At 38.5% G+C, this 17793-nt stretch overlaps 1 protein-coding gene and 1 non-coding gene across 2 annotated transcripts in view; one reads left to right on the top strand and one right to left on the bottom strand.

The window, feature by feature from the left end:
- The first annotated feature begins 14280 nt into the window (after window positions 1–14280).
- Trnag-gcc (transfer RNA glycine (anticodon GCC)) lies at window positions 14281–14351 on the top strand. Its single transcript has one exon. It is a non-coding gene; the product is annotated as a tRNA-Gly (tRNA).
- A 1397-nt stretch (window positions 14352–15748) lies between these two features.
- Window positions 15749–17793, bottom strand: part of LOC141903116 (uncharacterized) — a 48387-nt gene continuing 46342 nt past the window's right edge. Inside the window, exon 37 of the mRNA XM_074791084.1 lies at window positions 15749–17626. Within this exon, the coding sequence (XP_074647185.1) occupies window positions 17518–17626 (109 nt within the window). The 3' untranslated portion in view covers window positions 15749–17517. The remainder of the gene's footprint in view (window positions 17627–17793) is intronic.

Below are 17793 nucleotides of genomic sequence, written 5' to 3'. Positions count from 1 at the left end.
TATTTTTTTCATTATTTGAGATATGTGCAACGTGCTCGAGGAGTCGGGTTGCCAGATGGGAAGGTGGCGAAGTTCTCAAGTAAGACGGTTGATATTCGACACACCGGTCATTTTATGATACAATGATCTATTCCATCGCTTTAAGATTTTTAGATAGGGTTGTCCCTCTCTTTATTTGATTGGTAGATTTCTTTTGATTTGGTGTCCCTTACAAACCCACCACACCTACCGGAAGCGAAACATGGGGTTTGATTTTGAAACCGGAAATCGCGTACAGATATAGTTATGTGATCGGAGGCGAGGTCGAATGTAGAGGAATTTCTTGTTTGAATCGGAGTACATAATTGGAATTTCTGGGGCCGATTCATGCAAAAAAAATCTTACGAATTTAAATTTTAACACATACCCAAAAATGGGCATTGTAGCAGGACGCAGATGCACGTCGTGAGTTAAGGTTTTGCTCTTAAGTTTTAACTATTGCAAATGAACTAGTAATTCTTTTGACTTTTAAGCAAATTGCAAATCCATTAGATGACTGCCGCCTATAGATGGAATTATCATTAGTGGCCAACGATGATATTTTCTATAGTACCGGGGCCAGTTGCTCAAAAGCTGCTTAAAGATGACCGGCGGATGAATACCACAGTAACGATGAACCTTTAATTGAAAGCTGTGAAAACTGGTTAACTCTATCCATAAACTGTAAACAGCTTTCGAGCAACTGGCCCCCAGTATTCCGCCATATAACAATGGAACCGCTCAGCTTCACAAGGTAATCCTATGTAAATGAACTGGTCACGTGATCACACAAAACGATTTCATTCGTCGCTGCGACGATCGTTTCCATGACAAATCGGTAAGTATTGCGAGCCTGATTTTTGAATCGTGACGGGATTTGAGCTGCAATTTACACAAATAAATGAACACACATCACCGCTATCCGAGCGTATTAGGCGTTGCGACGGGTTTTTATTGGATATCTATTAATTTCATCAGGAAACTGCGTCGGGTGATTCGCGCCGCGGCTTTAGTGATTACGAATTTGAATTATTGAATATTTTTCAATAAAGCCCGACTTAGCGCCGAAATAAGGCGTTACAGCTTTCTACGCCGTGTTTATATCGGCTGTAATTATGGACGCGAATGCACCACCTGAGACCTCACCTCGTCAGAAACTCAGACTTGCATCTCGTGTAATAGAATTATCCGCCAGTAAATTAAAATGTTGACAGATGATTGGTGCAAAACAATTCGGACGTGACAACCGAGAAAGAAAAAGCAATGACCGAAAAATGAATTCCGGTAAAAGAGAAAACTGATTTACTCTCCGCGAATGAATATTGAATGTGGAGCTTTATGCGTCAATCAGGGGTACCGCAGTCGTATGTATGTATTCATATTGTTTATTCTGCCATGGATGTATAAACAAGAGCTTTATACGACCGTCATACTGTGAGACAGAATTTTCTAAAAGACCCTGCTACAATAATGTTTTTAGGCTATATATGGATCATTACTATGCATGATAAAAGGGGTACTACGTCATCAATATTGGAGTTCCGAAATGACAATTGCAATTGTGAATATTGGCGTTCATTTTTGTAATGCAATCTATATTTGATAATCTAGTTTTTATTTGATAGATTTTCATGTCTTTTTGATAATGAATTATTATCATTTATCAATTTTGATGTGCTCTATAATACGTCATCAATATTGGGTAGCCTGGTTAGACTGGTTACCGTCAATACAATTTAAATGGTGATATATTCGAATTTAAAATAACTTTATTGATCCTTGAAATTATAACATTCAATGTCGATAAGGTTAGGCAATGTATATGTTGCGAACCTCATTCGAACCCCAACGTTCGAATTCGTACCTTTTCGCCATCTACAAGCCGATAATTCGAGTCAGCCGTGACATTACAGATAGATAGAGTGAATTTTTATAGCCCCGCTATTCATTTGCAGGCAGATTCATACGCGCTCCAAATAGCCCCCGGGGGATACGGGAATGATTTCGGGTCCCCTAAACGCATCTAAAACCTCCTTCAGATGCAATCGGACTCATTTTCCGAAAAATCACTGATCAAATTGGTACTATAAATTTATTAGCGTCTTGGCGCATTGACAGTACAATTATTTACATGTCATCAACTCTCGTGACTGGGATATGCCCTCGAAGGATGAAAGCGAGGCAATAATGGCTGCGGTTCGTGCACCTGCCACAGACACCTCGATAACCGTGAACGTCTTGAGGCGAGACTAAGCACGACAATTATTATTATATAATGAGTATTTGGTATTGCTTGATTTTTATACATTGTATACGATAAGCGAGTTTTTCTTGCCTCGTCAGAAATATCAAAGAATAGTCCTAACAAGTCATTAGGCAGTTAACGTATACCAATAAAATAATCGTGGCCAGGGGACGCGGAACCTAATAGTATTAATAATCCCATTAGTCTTTCTAAATGTCCCTTTATTCATTCGATAAGCTGGCATATCCACAGGCCAGGCATAATGACGTCACCGTGTACCTTCACCGTCATTTGCATACTCTCAAAGTCACTTTGAAAACACGTCTAAAACCGTTTTTTCTCTGTATTCAAATCCCATTTTAGCGAAAGCTTGGGATGTGTATACATTCGTACAAGAACCAAAGAGATTTGACCTTGGTCGGTTAAATAAGGTTATTGGTATACGGTACGACATAAGATCCTAGCTAAACATCCGATGTACCTGTTATTATCATCAGTGCAATATAACACTAAGTAAATTTCTCCGAGAGCCTTAAGTCTGAAGGCGATAGAACGGACCGAAAACTGTCCAACTGAGACTGTGTGTAAGGCGTCAATATATCTGACCCCAGAGAGTAACTCAGATTTTATATGCCTCTACTAAAAGCTTTCATTACCTTATAACGGCACAGAAATGAAATAAACTCAACTCTCCGAAGACCAAAACAAACCAGAATATCGAAATTAAATACGACATTAAATGGTTTGATGGCCGCCATAATGATGTCCGAAAATCGATTGAATTCCAACCATTTACACGTAAGATAACCACGTTATTTTCAAATTAATAACGTGTTTATGGCCGGGGAAGCGGGCAGGTGTGAGAAGCCATTGTTCTTCTATTGTAGAATAAAAAGAGCTATCATTGATCATACGCTTGAGACGCGCGCTTGCTAAACTGCGCGTACCTCATCCCACAGATTCATGATAGAAAACAGAAAACTAACTTGTAACTTCAGCCTTGATTGACGCCTTCAAAAATAACATGTATTGCTTAATGTTGTCGACAATAAGTAATTTGTATATATATTATGAAATTGTATAATATTTAGGATGAATAAAGTTATGTTGAATTTGTATATATCGATAATTGAATTGAATTGACCAGGGCCAAATTCGGTTTTCGTATCTAGTCGACTGGTAGTCGGAACTAACAACCGAATGCGCTTAATTTCCGAACGATTTCCGGATTGATATTTCGACTCACTGACATTCGGTTTCACTCAGTTCGACTCTAGACGACTAACTCAGATGACCGAAGTTGGCCTTAGCGTAGCCCCGATATATTGATGACGTAGTGCACATCCTAGTGCAAAATTATCAAAATCAATCAAATATGAAATATGAGTTATGGAACATATCTAATTACAAAATAAACACCAAAATTCACAGTTGTAATATTAGTTATTTTCGAAACGCCTATATTGATGACGTAGTGCGCACATCGACTGACACAGAACCCGTTAAACAACGCATAATCAATGTATACAAACATTGTTGTAACGGTTTTGATGACGTCAAAAGAGTTTTAAAAAAGTCGAGGCATATCAGAATCAGTATCATAGCTTTTAAAAATATATCACATATCATAGCGTGTCCATGATGTAGCTCAAAGGTCTATGACATGTTTTAACATTTGCGTCTGATGAATTGCACTATCAGTGTGACGTTGGTTTCCATAGCCAGTGACTATTTTTAATTCAGGAAAAAATCTACACGAGAGTAGTGACGTTTCGACTCAACTCTGGGCCCTCGGGTTAAAGCCCTAATGCCGACTGAGCTCAAGGGCGGATCCGGGGGGTGTAGCAGGGAGACTGATTTTCTTAGGTGCCCTCAAAAGTTTTTGGAAATATTTATTTCATTTTTAAAGAAATATGAATTATTCCCTCATGACAGCCATCAAATAGCCTTGGAGAACACCAAAATTTCAAAAGATTACTTTTGTGTCCTTCGAGTACCCTGGTCCCCACCTTCCAAAAATGCTGGCTCCGAACTTGGAGCTAACAGTGTAAGACTTTATACACGAAACTGTAATCCAATATAATCCAAGATCAAACACGACAAGACAGCAATGGGTATGTTTACGCTTTGTTGAGTGACCTGTGGCCAGCTATGGCATTCTTGCATAATTTAGATTTGCTATCTACACGTGGCCCCGTTTTTCACATATTAATGATAATTGCTGTCATCAAAGTTTTAAAACTATCGGCGGTTAAACAAATGGATTTCATCAAACTGTCATATAACAAATCAACGACTTTCGGGAAATTCATCGCATCGCATCAATTTAAGTAGCAATTTCAAATATTGAAATAATAACGGCTGTAACGGTCTATCGGAGACGAGACTAGAGTGCTTGTAATAAATCAATACTGTCAGGTACCCGGATCCCATTGAGACTACAGCTAATTTGGTTCAGTGTTGCTGATACCATTTTCTGGCGTTAAATTTTTATTATATTTCAATTACTCTCGCCTGAGCTATCCCAGATCGTATTAAGCGTATCAGTGCCAGGGGACTGACGAGATTTCATAGTTTTAATTAAATTGTCGCTTGTTCGGTGATTTCGGCTGTTATCTAGAGCTCTGATCGCGATCTGATTGTTTTCCGGGGATATCACAGATAAACCGTTCAGTATTAATCTTGCCGCTGTCTTCGAATCAACGATTATCCGTTCGCGATGCGGGCAACTCTAGCGCTACGTATACGGTCGAATAATCATACCTAGGAAGGAGAGAAACGATCGATCAGCAGATGGCGCCATGGTAGGTAAAAACAAACACCAGGTGTCGCTCTAACTACGGAAGTGAACATCCCTCGGCTAGTATGTAAATAGTATGTAGTAAATAACGTTTGATATGTTGTAAAATACTTTCATTTCCTATTTTTGTAAATAATTGTATGAATTCTGTTTAAAGAAAAGTTTATATTTTCTGTTGTTTTGGAAATATTGTACAGTGTGTATACATATATTTCATAGTCTCCCTCCGTATGCCATGGAAATGGTTGGAGTGTAAATTAGTTCCTCCAGATTCTCGGATTCTCTGAATCTACGGTAGTCCGAGAATCTGGAGGACCTTCTTGTAACGAGAAGACACGTTTCATGGTTTGTTTCGGTGGGAGAACGTAGGCCCACAGTCAGACCTTGGAGTTGTGACAAGGCTGTAATTAACAACGTCATAAGTATACATACGTCTATATTCACCGCAGAATCATACGAGACAAAGAGGGAGTTAATTGACGCGCAGACATTTTTAACTGGCAGAATAATGGATCTAGAATTACAAAAGATAACACTCTAAATAACATAATGTTTTCGTTAAGAATATACCGGTTTTACTATTAAGCTCGTTTCAATCCGGGGATTAGCGATCGTAAACGTGACGACTAACAAAGGTTAATGAATCTATCAAACGGCAGAAGTGAACGGGTATGGGAGATTTTGTCGGTGTCATTCGGGTATTAGTAAAACCGTTACAATGTAATCCCAATAATTCCTAGTCCCATCTGCAAGCAAAGCTTTAAAACAACCTTTAAACCTTGATTTATTCAAGTGGTTTACTATCTGTCCGTCGTGCATACCTAATTATTTTGTTCCTTTTATGCCATCGTCCCCGGAGAGCGAGGAATAGATCGGAGTCACTGATGCGTAAAACGTTCTAGAAAATGACATTAATTTCTGTACGACGCGCAGCTTTAAGGAAGTCGCCTGCATGGATGTAGCCTCGTTATGGTAATCACTTCAGCGTCTGTTAACGATGTATCTGAAGCAGGTAAAATATATTCACCAGCTCCAGCAACATCCAACATCGAGTGATCTTAATGAATATCTCATCACGTCCTTACTAACAGCGACGCATTTACATTAGTAATCATATTTAAGAGGAAATCCTTCAGACAATGCAAAGATATATAGGCTACATATGTATAAAAATATGATGAGAAAAAGTAATCTGCTCCAGTTGGTTTTTTCCAAATCACCACTGGAACACTTTTCACTGAATTCGGATAGATTTTACTTAATTTCGCAGTGAGAATTATATTTTCTTTTAGATAAATTGAGATTCTAAAAATATTTCTGATTAGTAATCCGGAGTGGGTGGTGCAGGTCCTCTCCCGGACGGTTTTGAAAAATTGAAATAAGGACACGCAAACGGGGCTCGGGTGGGCTGGTGGGTAAGGCCGGGTAAAGCGGTCCACGTATCGTTTTAACATGCGGAGTTATCAGAACAACAGAAGGCAGCATTTTAACGAGGTCGACACCGTCGGTAATGGCTGGTATTATTCGGCGCGAATAATATCGTTATTTGTTTTCGCATAAAAATACATTTACACTGAACGATACTTTATTAACGTGATAGCCCTTGTATCGAGTCGGCATCGACACTAAGCACACTTGACTTTTATACCACTCCACTGTGATCTCGGTCTTGAAGAGTTCTAACAAACCTTCCAATAAGCCTTCCAACTATCCATACCTAATTAATATAATTAACCGGTTTGTTTACATTGATAATTAACAAGCGGACAATAATGTGTAATTATTTGGCTGCGGAAATAAGTTGATCAGAGAGTTAGGGAGGTAGAGGCAGTTGAAGAGATTACTGGGAGTAATTGGGGTTCTTATTTGGTGACAGTCTCATACGGTAATGTCGGCACTCGACTGTAATTGACTCTATCGACCAACGGTACAAGTGTTAATCACCAGACCGTATTTAATTTAAACCGGGAGTAAATGGTGGGATTTATTTTACGGATTCGGACGACGAATAGGACTTACAATTGACAGTTGACATCGAGGAATTGTCTAAGTCAATTATGAAGGAATAAAAAGTAATTATCGCTCGAATCGGAGAAACGTTTCTAACTGACAGTCGGCTCCTGTAGATGCAGTTAGTTCGCGGGGTTTACGGATCTTTTTCCGACTATTTGAATGACAGAGATCTTGAACTTTCACCCGGTTGGAGATTCTACTTCGATGACTTTTGCAATGGAAGAGATGATACTTGAGTCACCACCAGAAGGAGGAATCGATAGAAAACCAATTCGAACGACCAATGCGCGTAACACTGGAAATGTCCGAGAATTACTACCCTTGGCACGCGAAAAGGTGCGTTCTAGGGTCAATATTGATTGACTTTCGAAAACATATTTCAAATGGATATGCATGAATAATGAATGATCAGTACTCATTGTTTTTCGGATTAGAGTATGGTCTGTAACTTAGTTTTGATTTCGTCCTGATGAAGGCATCACGGGTCAACCGAAACATGTTAACAATGATATTTTGTATACACGTAAAATAAAACAAAAAAGGATCTAAAATGTTCACCGCGACGTTTTGTTTTCTATTGACCCTAAAGACTTTGTAATCACCGGAATATAATTCACAGGGCTCGTAGTTGAAGTTTTGAGATGGACTTTAGATCATCCAGTATCCCAGGTACAATATATTTAAAAAGATTTCACGGATATCCTTTGGATATTCTATGAGTTATAGCCGATTAGAATCGAAGTATCTGGATATGAGGGGAAACTGGATGATCTAAGCCTTTCACCCCCAACTACGAGCCCCCGTTGATTGATTAGCATTGGAATCTAATAATGAGAAAACTAATTGATTGTTCTGATGAGTCTCAGATTTAGACTAATAAAATTGATAAACGTTCGAGTTTTTTTCTAAATCAGCCTTCGAGTAATCCGCAATCCACGTGATATATTGAATAATTACCTGACTGGCACGGCTGCTAACGGGCGTGCGTGAATTATTTCCGCTAGAATTTTCTCGGGAATTTCTAATGTTGAATTAATACAGTTTAATTGTGTTTAGATCTCGCTGAGATCCACAACCTCCCACTGGGGATTTGCTAAGATCGGTCAACATCATTTCGCTTCACTGAACAATTATTGCGCCATTATTTCCGCGTAAAGCGATCGCCACATGCTCAATAAAACGCCACGTGTCGACACGTGCGCCCCCTGGATCATTCAACTTACACCCACCGTGTTATTATGCCATCCTCCAGAGCGCGTGCATTCGAACCTAGTCGGATCACCTTAAATCAGTTGACGGATTTCTGACACGTCTTTAGAGTAATAATCATCAAGGTACTCCAAGGATATTACGCATAAGAATCATACCATGAATGATGTTCCTTAGTAATGTCCCGCCGCCTGTGGTTATGATTACTCCAGCATTGAGCATGAGATAGCACAATTTCATTAAATCAATCAAATATTGGTGTTTTTATGCGGCTTCTATTATCATATTGCTAAGGAGATTCTCACACATAAGTGGTTTAAGTGGGGCACCAGTACGGTCGTGTCAGCATTGTTTTTTTTTACAGTAACTGGTAACAAAACCTACTGATAGTAATTTCTAATGTAAATCGTACCCTGAAGGTGCACTTTCTTTAATTTACTCAAGAAATAATGACACTACCTAATTATAGTGTCACTATCTGTGACGTATGTCACTGGAGCACCATCTGTTCTTCATTTGCTTGAAGTAGAAATCAATTTTCCGAATCTATTGAGGTCGAAGTCTATATATCCGAATCGTAGCAGTAGATGTATAAACGACCTTTGATTCTCCGACACAAAAAAACCAATCTAGTAAAATCCGATAGCGAAGAGGCGAAATAGTTTCTAAGTGGCAGCTTGGACATCGTATTTGATGAGACGAGTAATTGATACGAAAAGGCGACGTTTCTCATCCGAAGTCAAAATGTCACAAAAGAAGATTGGGGTTACTCTGATGTGAAGGCTTTCACTCAGTAAAGGGTAGTAATTGGTAAAGTAGATGTAACTAAGGTAGGGTAATAAAACAAGTAAAAGTGATGAATTTGCCAGTTAATGGCTGACACAATCACAACCAGTGACGTCACGACTAATGGATTTCAGTATTTTCCCCAGTGTCTGCGCTGTAACTAACTAGAGATTCGGTCATCCCATTTTTCTTGCTTAATTTGACACTTTGGTTCGGAAGATCACAAGGGTTGACTACCCACGAGGTATTTGCATAGAAATTGTTTTCTATGGGTGAGCCTCGTGGTTGATGTGCCGGGAATATTACCTGGAATGAAAGACCGACAGCAAAACTAAACCAATCCTCGCCCAAACACTGATGGACACAAACATCTAAAGAATATCTATTTCCTACTTCAAAGTCAATCAGCATTGATTGCTGCCCGACTGTCGAGTCAATTTACTGATGACGGAATGCTACGGAAATTACCGAAGACTGGGGATTTCCATTATCCGGGTAATTATTCAAGTAGCAGACGAGAAAGTTGCCGTATCGATATAAAAAGAAATAACTTGTCAACAGACGCTGAAATCGGGGATTCTTTGATTGTTTTCTGATGATGATGATGGTGATGATTCGGTATCATATGCGGCGACAATTTTGCGCTTCGCGGGTCTCTGCCGTTCGCTCAGTTCTTTCATGTCGACGGAAAATTGATAGAAAATGGTAACAAGTTTTCAAAGACACAAGTTGTAGTAACGCTTTGAATATTTAATCTAAGACTCGCAAACATGACCTGAAAATCTGATCGTTTCAAATGAACTACCGGGCCAAAATCCCTTCATCTTCTTTTCTCTCCGGAATTATTTGCGACGGTGTTTCCTTGATTTAGATTCATTCAATTCGATTCGAGTCTGTTTTGCTATTTCTACAAAGAAAGATTCAATTATTGCGCCGTTTGAGTGTGTTTTACAAAGTTTGTTCTCGAGATTTTCGACACAAAGATGGCGACCTTTTCATTTCGACGAGTCAAACAACTCGCTCAGATAAGATCTAATGCCGGTTTGATGCTCATAAAACACGAGTTGGTTAACAGTTTGCGTGGATGTTTTTTTTATTTAATTACAAGTCTCATCAATTGACGACGTTTCGAGATAAAATCTCGATCGTCGCGAATAAAAGACCGCCATTGTTGTCTGGGAGACGTTGATCACTAGGTGGCGTGGTAAGCGGGCGTCAGTGGAACCCGACGCAATTGACTGCGAGTCGCGATACCCGGTAATTATGTTACATCTGATATAAAATGGCAGGAATTTATTGTAACGATGAAATCTGTTGGATTTTTTCGACTGCATCGCCGCAGGGGATGAATAAATATCATATCGAAACGTTATAAGAAAATGTCGTTGCTTCTTATTATTTCATCTGGAAATACAACAAAGCAGAAGTAACTCGAACATCTACGAAGCCGTGAAGTCAACAGCTCGATTTTCGTCACATTAAAACCACATTGATTGAGAGGATATTACCAGTAGAAAAGGTAATCATTGTCAATATGATTACAGAATCCTGTTTGCATCAATCAATTCGACTTGGATCGAAGTCGTGAGTATCACACGTTAGTTCACACAACCGTGGACTAACTCGCTATGAAGGCCCAAAGTGAACTTGAAGTTTTTGAAAAATAAGATTCTGTTTGTTTGTTTTTTTTTTCTTAAATTCTATGTTTTGAAGTCCTAAAACTTGCGAATGCTTAAATATTCACTTTTACGTCTAGACGTACATTAAGTACATTCCATCTATATCATTTTAAAAGAAAGTACCGCAAGTCAGTTTTACATATTTCAGAAGTAAATAAACCGAGATTAAGCAAGTCTTTTTAGGTTGTTCTCCCTAAAAGACGCACACTTACTCGCGATGCCGGGGCAGTCGGCTCATCTTCCCGGTGGTGACATCGATGCGACAGCTGCGATGGGCGTGGCTACGGTTCATTATCGCTGTCCAATGGGAGGAATAGATGAGTTATAGATGACATATCGCTTCAGGCTATACTCAACTTTACAATAAACTCAATCCTATTCTCGCAATGTACGTATCATCGAAAAAATTAACTATAAAAACATCCCAAGATTTAATTATTCGCTTCGTATAACAGTTACTATTCACATCTAATTTACTGGAAAAATTGAATTCAATCAAGTTAGTTTTATTGCTTCCTAATTTAGTATTAACGCGAGTTTAATAAAGTAGCGTATTTGACTTGGCTGGCTGCTGCTATCTTGAAGTGTATCACTTTGGTAATACGAAACAGCATTCGATGGTTCGTTAGACCTTGGAGCAATTATTTGAAATTATTACTCCAAGGTTAGACCTTGCACGGTAGTCATCTATCTACGTACAAGTCCAGCTTGAATCCAGACTTGGCACAACCATGGACGTATAAACTATGATAGTTTATACGTCCATGGTTATGGCATAACCAAGTATGTAGGCAGGTGTCTGATCGATATCGCGACTCGCGCTTGATAGAGATTTCTAAGAATCGCTCTCGGTTTTGATACATCCCCCAAACTGAACATGTTTGAGTCCAGAAGGCAAGGGTGTTAGTATGAAATCCAGTAATCATTTGATTGATATTTAACTAACAATTTTACGTCCAATATGACCCCGTCGTGCAGGTTCTATTAGTCAAACAACTACTCTAAACCCGTCCCTTTGTGGTAAATTTGGATTGGCAAATCTATCTTAATTTGATCAGTGAAATAAGCGGGTGTTGAATAAATTACGGACGGTTCACACCGAGTGTAATATTGAATTAATCTGTTCTAAAATGACTTGACTATTAATTTCCATTTTATAACCGAGAACAGATAAGTGAGATCCGTCATCGACCGTTGTACTGACATTTTGTGCCAACATGAATAACATGGGCTGTTTCTGTGTTAATTGTGTCCGGATTATTGAGTATTCGCGGAGTTAAAAGATGGATCAAACGCTAATAAATACCGAACTAGCTGCGTTATTGCCAGGATCAACTATGGACTAATTCCCGGTCCATAATGTACGATTGATGAGACTGGTTGCCGGCATCATCTACCAACCCTATTACGCCGGATAGCGCGCGAGAATAGCATTATCTTATCCTTGTCCATAACTCATTGTGATAAGTGATAAGATCTGGGAGACAGCTGACGTAGATTTGCGGTGGTACTAAGTACCGCGATATCTCGCGATATGTAGATAATTAACGGATATTCTGGTATTATGCGGTAATGTGAAGTAAATCCTTATTGAGCCCGACTAACAAGGTTTACACGCACTCCTAATTTTCATATTTCATATTTCCAATTACAATATTTGATCTCCTAACAGCCAAGATAATTACATCAGTTTAAACGAATACATTAAGAACGCGGTGATTTGTCACAAGAGCGCCACATTGTCTTCGTGTACGGTACCACACACAATTCTCTCGATGAGCCGCTGTGGTTGAGTTCTTTTCATTTTTCATTTTTCCTTCTTGCTCCTTTCCGACGCAGGCAAATCGTGAACCGTAGTTCTTTTAAATGTTATCTCTTTTTATCTCTTATATGTAATAAGGCTTTTAAACCAGAGTACAAGCAAGTGTGTCGATGCAATCGTCAACCACGCCAACGATTGAGGTGAAAGACCCATGGGAGCAACATAGCCACTATAGGTCTTTGCCTGACGCAAAGAAACTCGATGATGACCAAAAATAGATAACAAAAACAAAAAACGCAACTTTTCACTTTTCAGCGTGACCTAAGCTAGGCCTATAGATGAATAGGAATTTTGTTAGAAAGAAAACGACACCAAAACCCTTGATTCGGACCAATAATAAATTCAAAAAGCCCAACGTATATAAAAAATTTAAAAGATTAAAAACGCATTTTATTTATCAAGAATTAAAATCAAAATACACGACGTTTCAAACTCTCACTAGAGATCATCGTCAGGTCCACTGATTCAGGGTCATTGCGAACCAAAGTCAGGATGGCTCCATTGCCAACCTTATCAGATTGCGCGCCCGCCTAGAATGTTTCTTCATGTGCTATACCAATTTGGGAGTCTTGTTTTTGTGTGCCCCACCAGATTCTGTTAAGATCGTTTCGAAACTCGATTTCCAAGGAATACGGTTAGTTCTACAGTTTTAATATTGTCGATATTCGGTTTCTACTGTTTAAGTAGCTCCTATTCAATAGTTATGAATTAATGATTCCGCAAATAAAGAATAAGTTTTATTGTTTTCAATTTGTTTCTACTGAAAACCATGAAATATTCACCGTAAGCAAACAAGTCGATATGTTTTAATAGGTAAAGAGAACAACTCATTCACATCGCGATAATTAAATATAACGTTAGTTCCGCAGTTTGAAATTATTGATTAGATTTTAGTGTATGATATATGGTATACCTTGCATTCTTTGTAAGCATCATAGGGAAGGGGCAATGGAATAAGAGTTTAGGAATGTCTTCACCCCATCATAGCCATGAGATATCATAGCACATTTATAAGGTTAAATCATGGACTCGTTTTAGAGTCCATGGTCAAATGGATACCGGTAATTGTTTCTCCTCTAGGCTACTGCTGGGTTAAAAGTCGACCCGCCTACCCTTACATTACTTCTTTTTTTAAATCATGATCAGACTAGCCATAACAGACCCTAAAGCTGCAGAAACGAACTGATTACAAATCTTATTGCAGTTTACAAAAGTGACTCAGCCGATTAGGAGAAGAAGGTATCATTCTTTCGACGCGAAAACGTGTTGTATACTGGTCTATGTATTGTGATAACACGCCTTAGACGAGTACATCTTGATTTGACCGAAATTCCTTAAATGAATTATTTCACATTGTATTAACCTCCTGATACTTGGACTTGCCTATTTTCCTACTGAGGCATGCCGAGTAATATAGATCGCTGTTACTTGCATCAGGAGCTGCCCTTATAGATGGCGAATAGGATTACACTCCAACCATTTCTATGGTACATGGAGGGAGACTTATATAAAGTATACAATATTTACAATTAACAGCAAATATAAACTTGCCTTTAAAAAATATAACAAGTATATACGTGACAAACACTCACACGCCGCCGTGTATATTGTGGAACAAAGTTAGTTCACATATTTATCGTTGATATAGTTAATGGCAGCACTCGACGTTTATACAGTAGTTGATGATATTCTCACCATATAAGTGTGAGCATCGGTGGTTCAGTGGTAGAATTCTCGCCTGCCACGCGGGGGGCCCGGGTTCGATTCCCGGCCGATGCATGCTGTTTTATGATTTATGCATTCATATACTTGTTTAACCATGTTAAGGACTGTTAACCTTGTTATATTTTGATATATTTGTAGACAATATCATTTCTTCCCTCAGCATAGCATGGAAATGGTATAGGAGAGTAATAAATCATCTTATCTGAGCAAGTGTTTAATTAGACGTCAATATACAGAGACTGCTCTGATTGTGATAAGTTGAATTATGCGAAGAGTTTCATTTTATATTTCCCCTATTTCAGTGTGTAATGTTTCTGTTAATTACTTAGTGTCAATTGAACTACCCTGGTACTATGTACGTACAGTATTTATTATAATCCTCTATGTACAGCAATCATTTGGCTAGAGTTTGAACTTCTATTTCATTCTATACTATCCTGTTCTTCCGAAAACCATCACTTGTATTTGAAAGAATTTCTATCAGGTGTGATTTTGAAAATGACCTATTGGAACTAACCTTTCAAATCGCACCTCAAGATCTTGCATTATTTTGTAAGTCTTTAAAAATGATATTTATATACTTAATAATTGGTCTCGATTATCATTTGTACCCCTATGTACATATCTGTCATTGCTTTGTATCACTTTTCTTCGTTGATTTAACGAAGTCGATTTTTTCTAATAATTTTGTGTTGTTTCTCGAACACCGTAACGGGTTTGAGCGTTGGTAAATGAAACAAAATCATTCAATAAATACTGGGGTATATTCTTTTGCAGGAATCTAAATTGTATTGATGTCTCCGTAAAGCTTTGTTAAGTCTGGTGAAATAAAAGTTTTTTCTCATCTTACGCAGTGAAATTCTGTTCATTTTCGATGTCATTGGAGCTGGATTACTTGGCTCCCAAATCTATCAAACAAGTAATCAAACTAAAAAGACGACTTTCTCAGTGTAAGGAACAGCCAATTCCATTAAAACGCCATCCCTTTATAATACCACTGCTCGCAAAGGCCAACATTCTTCAGAGAACAAATTTGCCCAATCCAACTCATTCTTTTTCGTTGACATAAGGACTTAATATCAACCAGATTTTCATATAATCATCACCTATATCAAACGCAAGTTAGAAGCTTCATCAGGTAGATTACAGTACTACAGTAGACAGACTTCAATCAGGTCTTTAGGAACCGTAAAAATGTGTCCGACTTGAGTGATATCCGAGCTGGATGTCATGTATTTCATAAAATCACAAAAATTATTTAGCGGTTAACAGAGTTGATCGGATCCGACTCGGGCGGAGTCTACTGCATCTACCTCTTCATTTTACTGATTCAACACCAAGTTAATACGGCTCCTCTATAAATGGTCCTTATCAATTACAGTTGGGAATCTACTGTAACATACACGAGACAAAATAAACTACCTCAAAAAATCATCGAGACAACCATCCAGTTATTATGAAGGAATTTTTATTTCATTTCTTGATACAGCAACTAATGGTTGCGCACGGTTTGTATAATTATCGATGGCCTACACGATAAAGCTCAAAAATAAAACTGAAGACTGACAGAGAATATTTAGACGCAGCTAATTCTCATACACAAAAGGGATTCGTTTGAATAATCAGTGCCGTCGAACACCGATAGATGGAGCATTCATCGACGCTAATCATACGAACGAAACCCGATTGAACGCAGTTGTGGAAATGAAAATCGAAAAATTGGCGTTTTGAAAGTTTTTGTATAAAAATAGGGAACCGATTAATTCGCACGTTTTTAAAACAAACCACCGCAGATAGAAGTTTTTAAACGGAGGTAAAAAATTCTAATATCTAAACGATACATTTTTCCATCCGTATCATCAGCCCGTTTTTTTATGATTTAAGGTGGTTTGTAATCGATATTACCGAATTAGGGGGATGGAGTCGTCTCTCGGAGAGCGATAGAGAGAGAGAGGAGGGGTTCGTACAAGGTATCTATTCTATTAGCACACATTAGAGCTTGGTATTCACACAAAAATATACAGACGTTAGATAATAATTAATAATAATAATAATTATAATAATAGTAATTGTAATATTCATATAATTCATCATCCAGTACACTACAAGCGACGTGTAGATAATGTCGATGGCTTCATCTCGATATATCAAAGAGACCAGTCGTAATCTCGAAATGACATATCAACAACGTAGTCACATAATAAGAGATACTATAATTGGCCACTAGGAAGATATATAAAATCAATAGTAGTAAATATCGTTAGCTATTCATCAATTATCATAATCAAGTAACTAAATTAATTAGTAAATAATAGTAATAATTAGACCGGACTTCCGTAGGACTGCAACCATAGCAGTTTCAACAGTTCGCTACGTAAACTACCGTGTGAGAAACGCGGCCTAGCTATTTTCAAGCGAATAACACGACGATAACTCGTTCCGCTTTTCGGTAGTCTCGCGGACGATCACGAATAACAACGTTACAACAACGCGATAAAAGCCTATCGACAGCCTAATGGAAGACTACCTCGATCCAGCCAGGTTTTTTTTTTTCCCATCCGCGTACGTACTACTACAGGATTCGCCGGATCCGTATCGAACCGAAAAATAAACGGGAAAAAAAAAAAATTCGTCGCCACCGTCGCGCCGCGAAAATTCGTAACCGGTCGCGGCGGCGGCAAATCAATTACGGAAAATGCGCCGTTCTCTAGCAGAATAAGGGGTTTATATTTCTTGAAAGATCAGCAGAGCCCCCGGCGGATTGTCGAAAAGAGAGATAGGTATTAACGGTGTACACGAGATCGAGCGCTGGTCCCTCGTCGCGCGATGTGTTCATTCGACGACGACGACGTCCCCCCAGAATTTTTTCCCCCCGAAACACCTATCCCCAACACGACGGTTCCAGATTTCAAATATAAAGATCTAGGGCTAATACTTATACGCATCTAGTATACATTCATTCGTTTTTGATTCTGCGTATCGCATCATTCTCGATTATTGCGACAACATACGACCGGTTCTAACAGATTACGTCCCGGCAGCATGCATTAATTAAGGTGACGATTTATCAAGTATTCTGGAATATATCACAATTCATATACATACACATATTTATATATCTATATAAATATATATACATATATATCTATATACATACATATATATGTAATATACGTATATATTATATCAACAAGGTAAGCGGCTATTGTCATGGTAACGATCATTCGTCGTTTTCTTTGTTGTCGTCGTCGTTGGAGCCGTCGTCGGCGATGTCCACTTTCAGTCCGGCGCTCCCTCTTCCGCTGCTCATGTATGACCTGCTTACTCTCCTGCAACAATACGAAACGACAATATGTTCATTGCTATATTCGAAGTTAGTTATGTTTAATGAATTACGTATTCTCCCTTGACATTTCCCTTGACATTTTTTTCAGATGTCATTATTAGCCAATCAGATATCCCGTTTTATTTGAGCCCGGGTTTTCCCATTTATAGT

The sequence above is a fragment of the Tubulanus polymorphus genome, chromosome 4 (genome assembly GCF_964204645.1).
Source record: "Tubulanus polymorphus chromosome 4, tnTubPoly1.2, whole genome shotgun sequence".
NCBI classification, from domain to species: Eukaryota; Metazoa; Nemertea; class Palaeonemertea; order Tubulaniformes; family Tubulanidae; genus Tubulanus; species Tubulanus polymorphus.
Note: the sequence above shows the minus strand (reverse complement) of the source record. Positions and strands in the feature narration are given on the sequence as shown.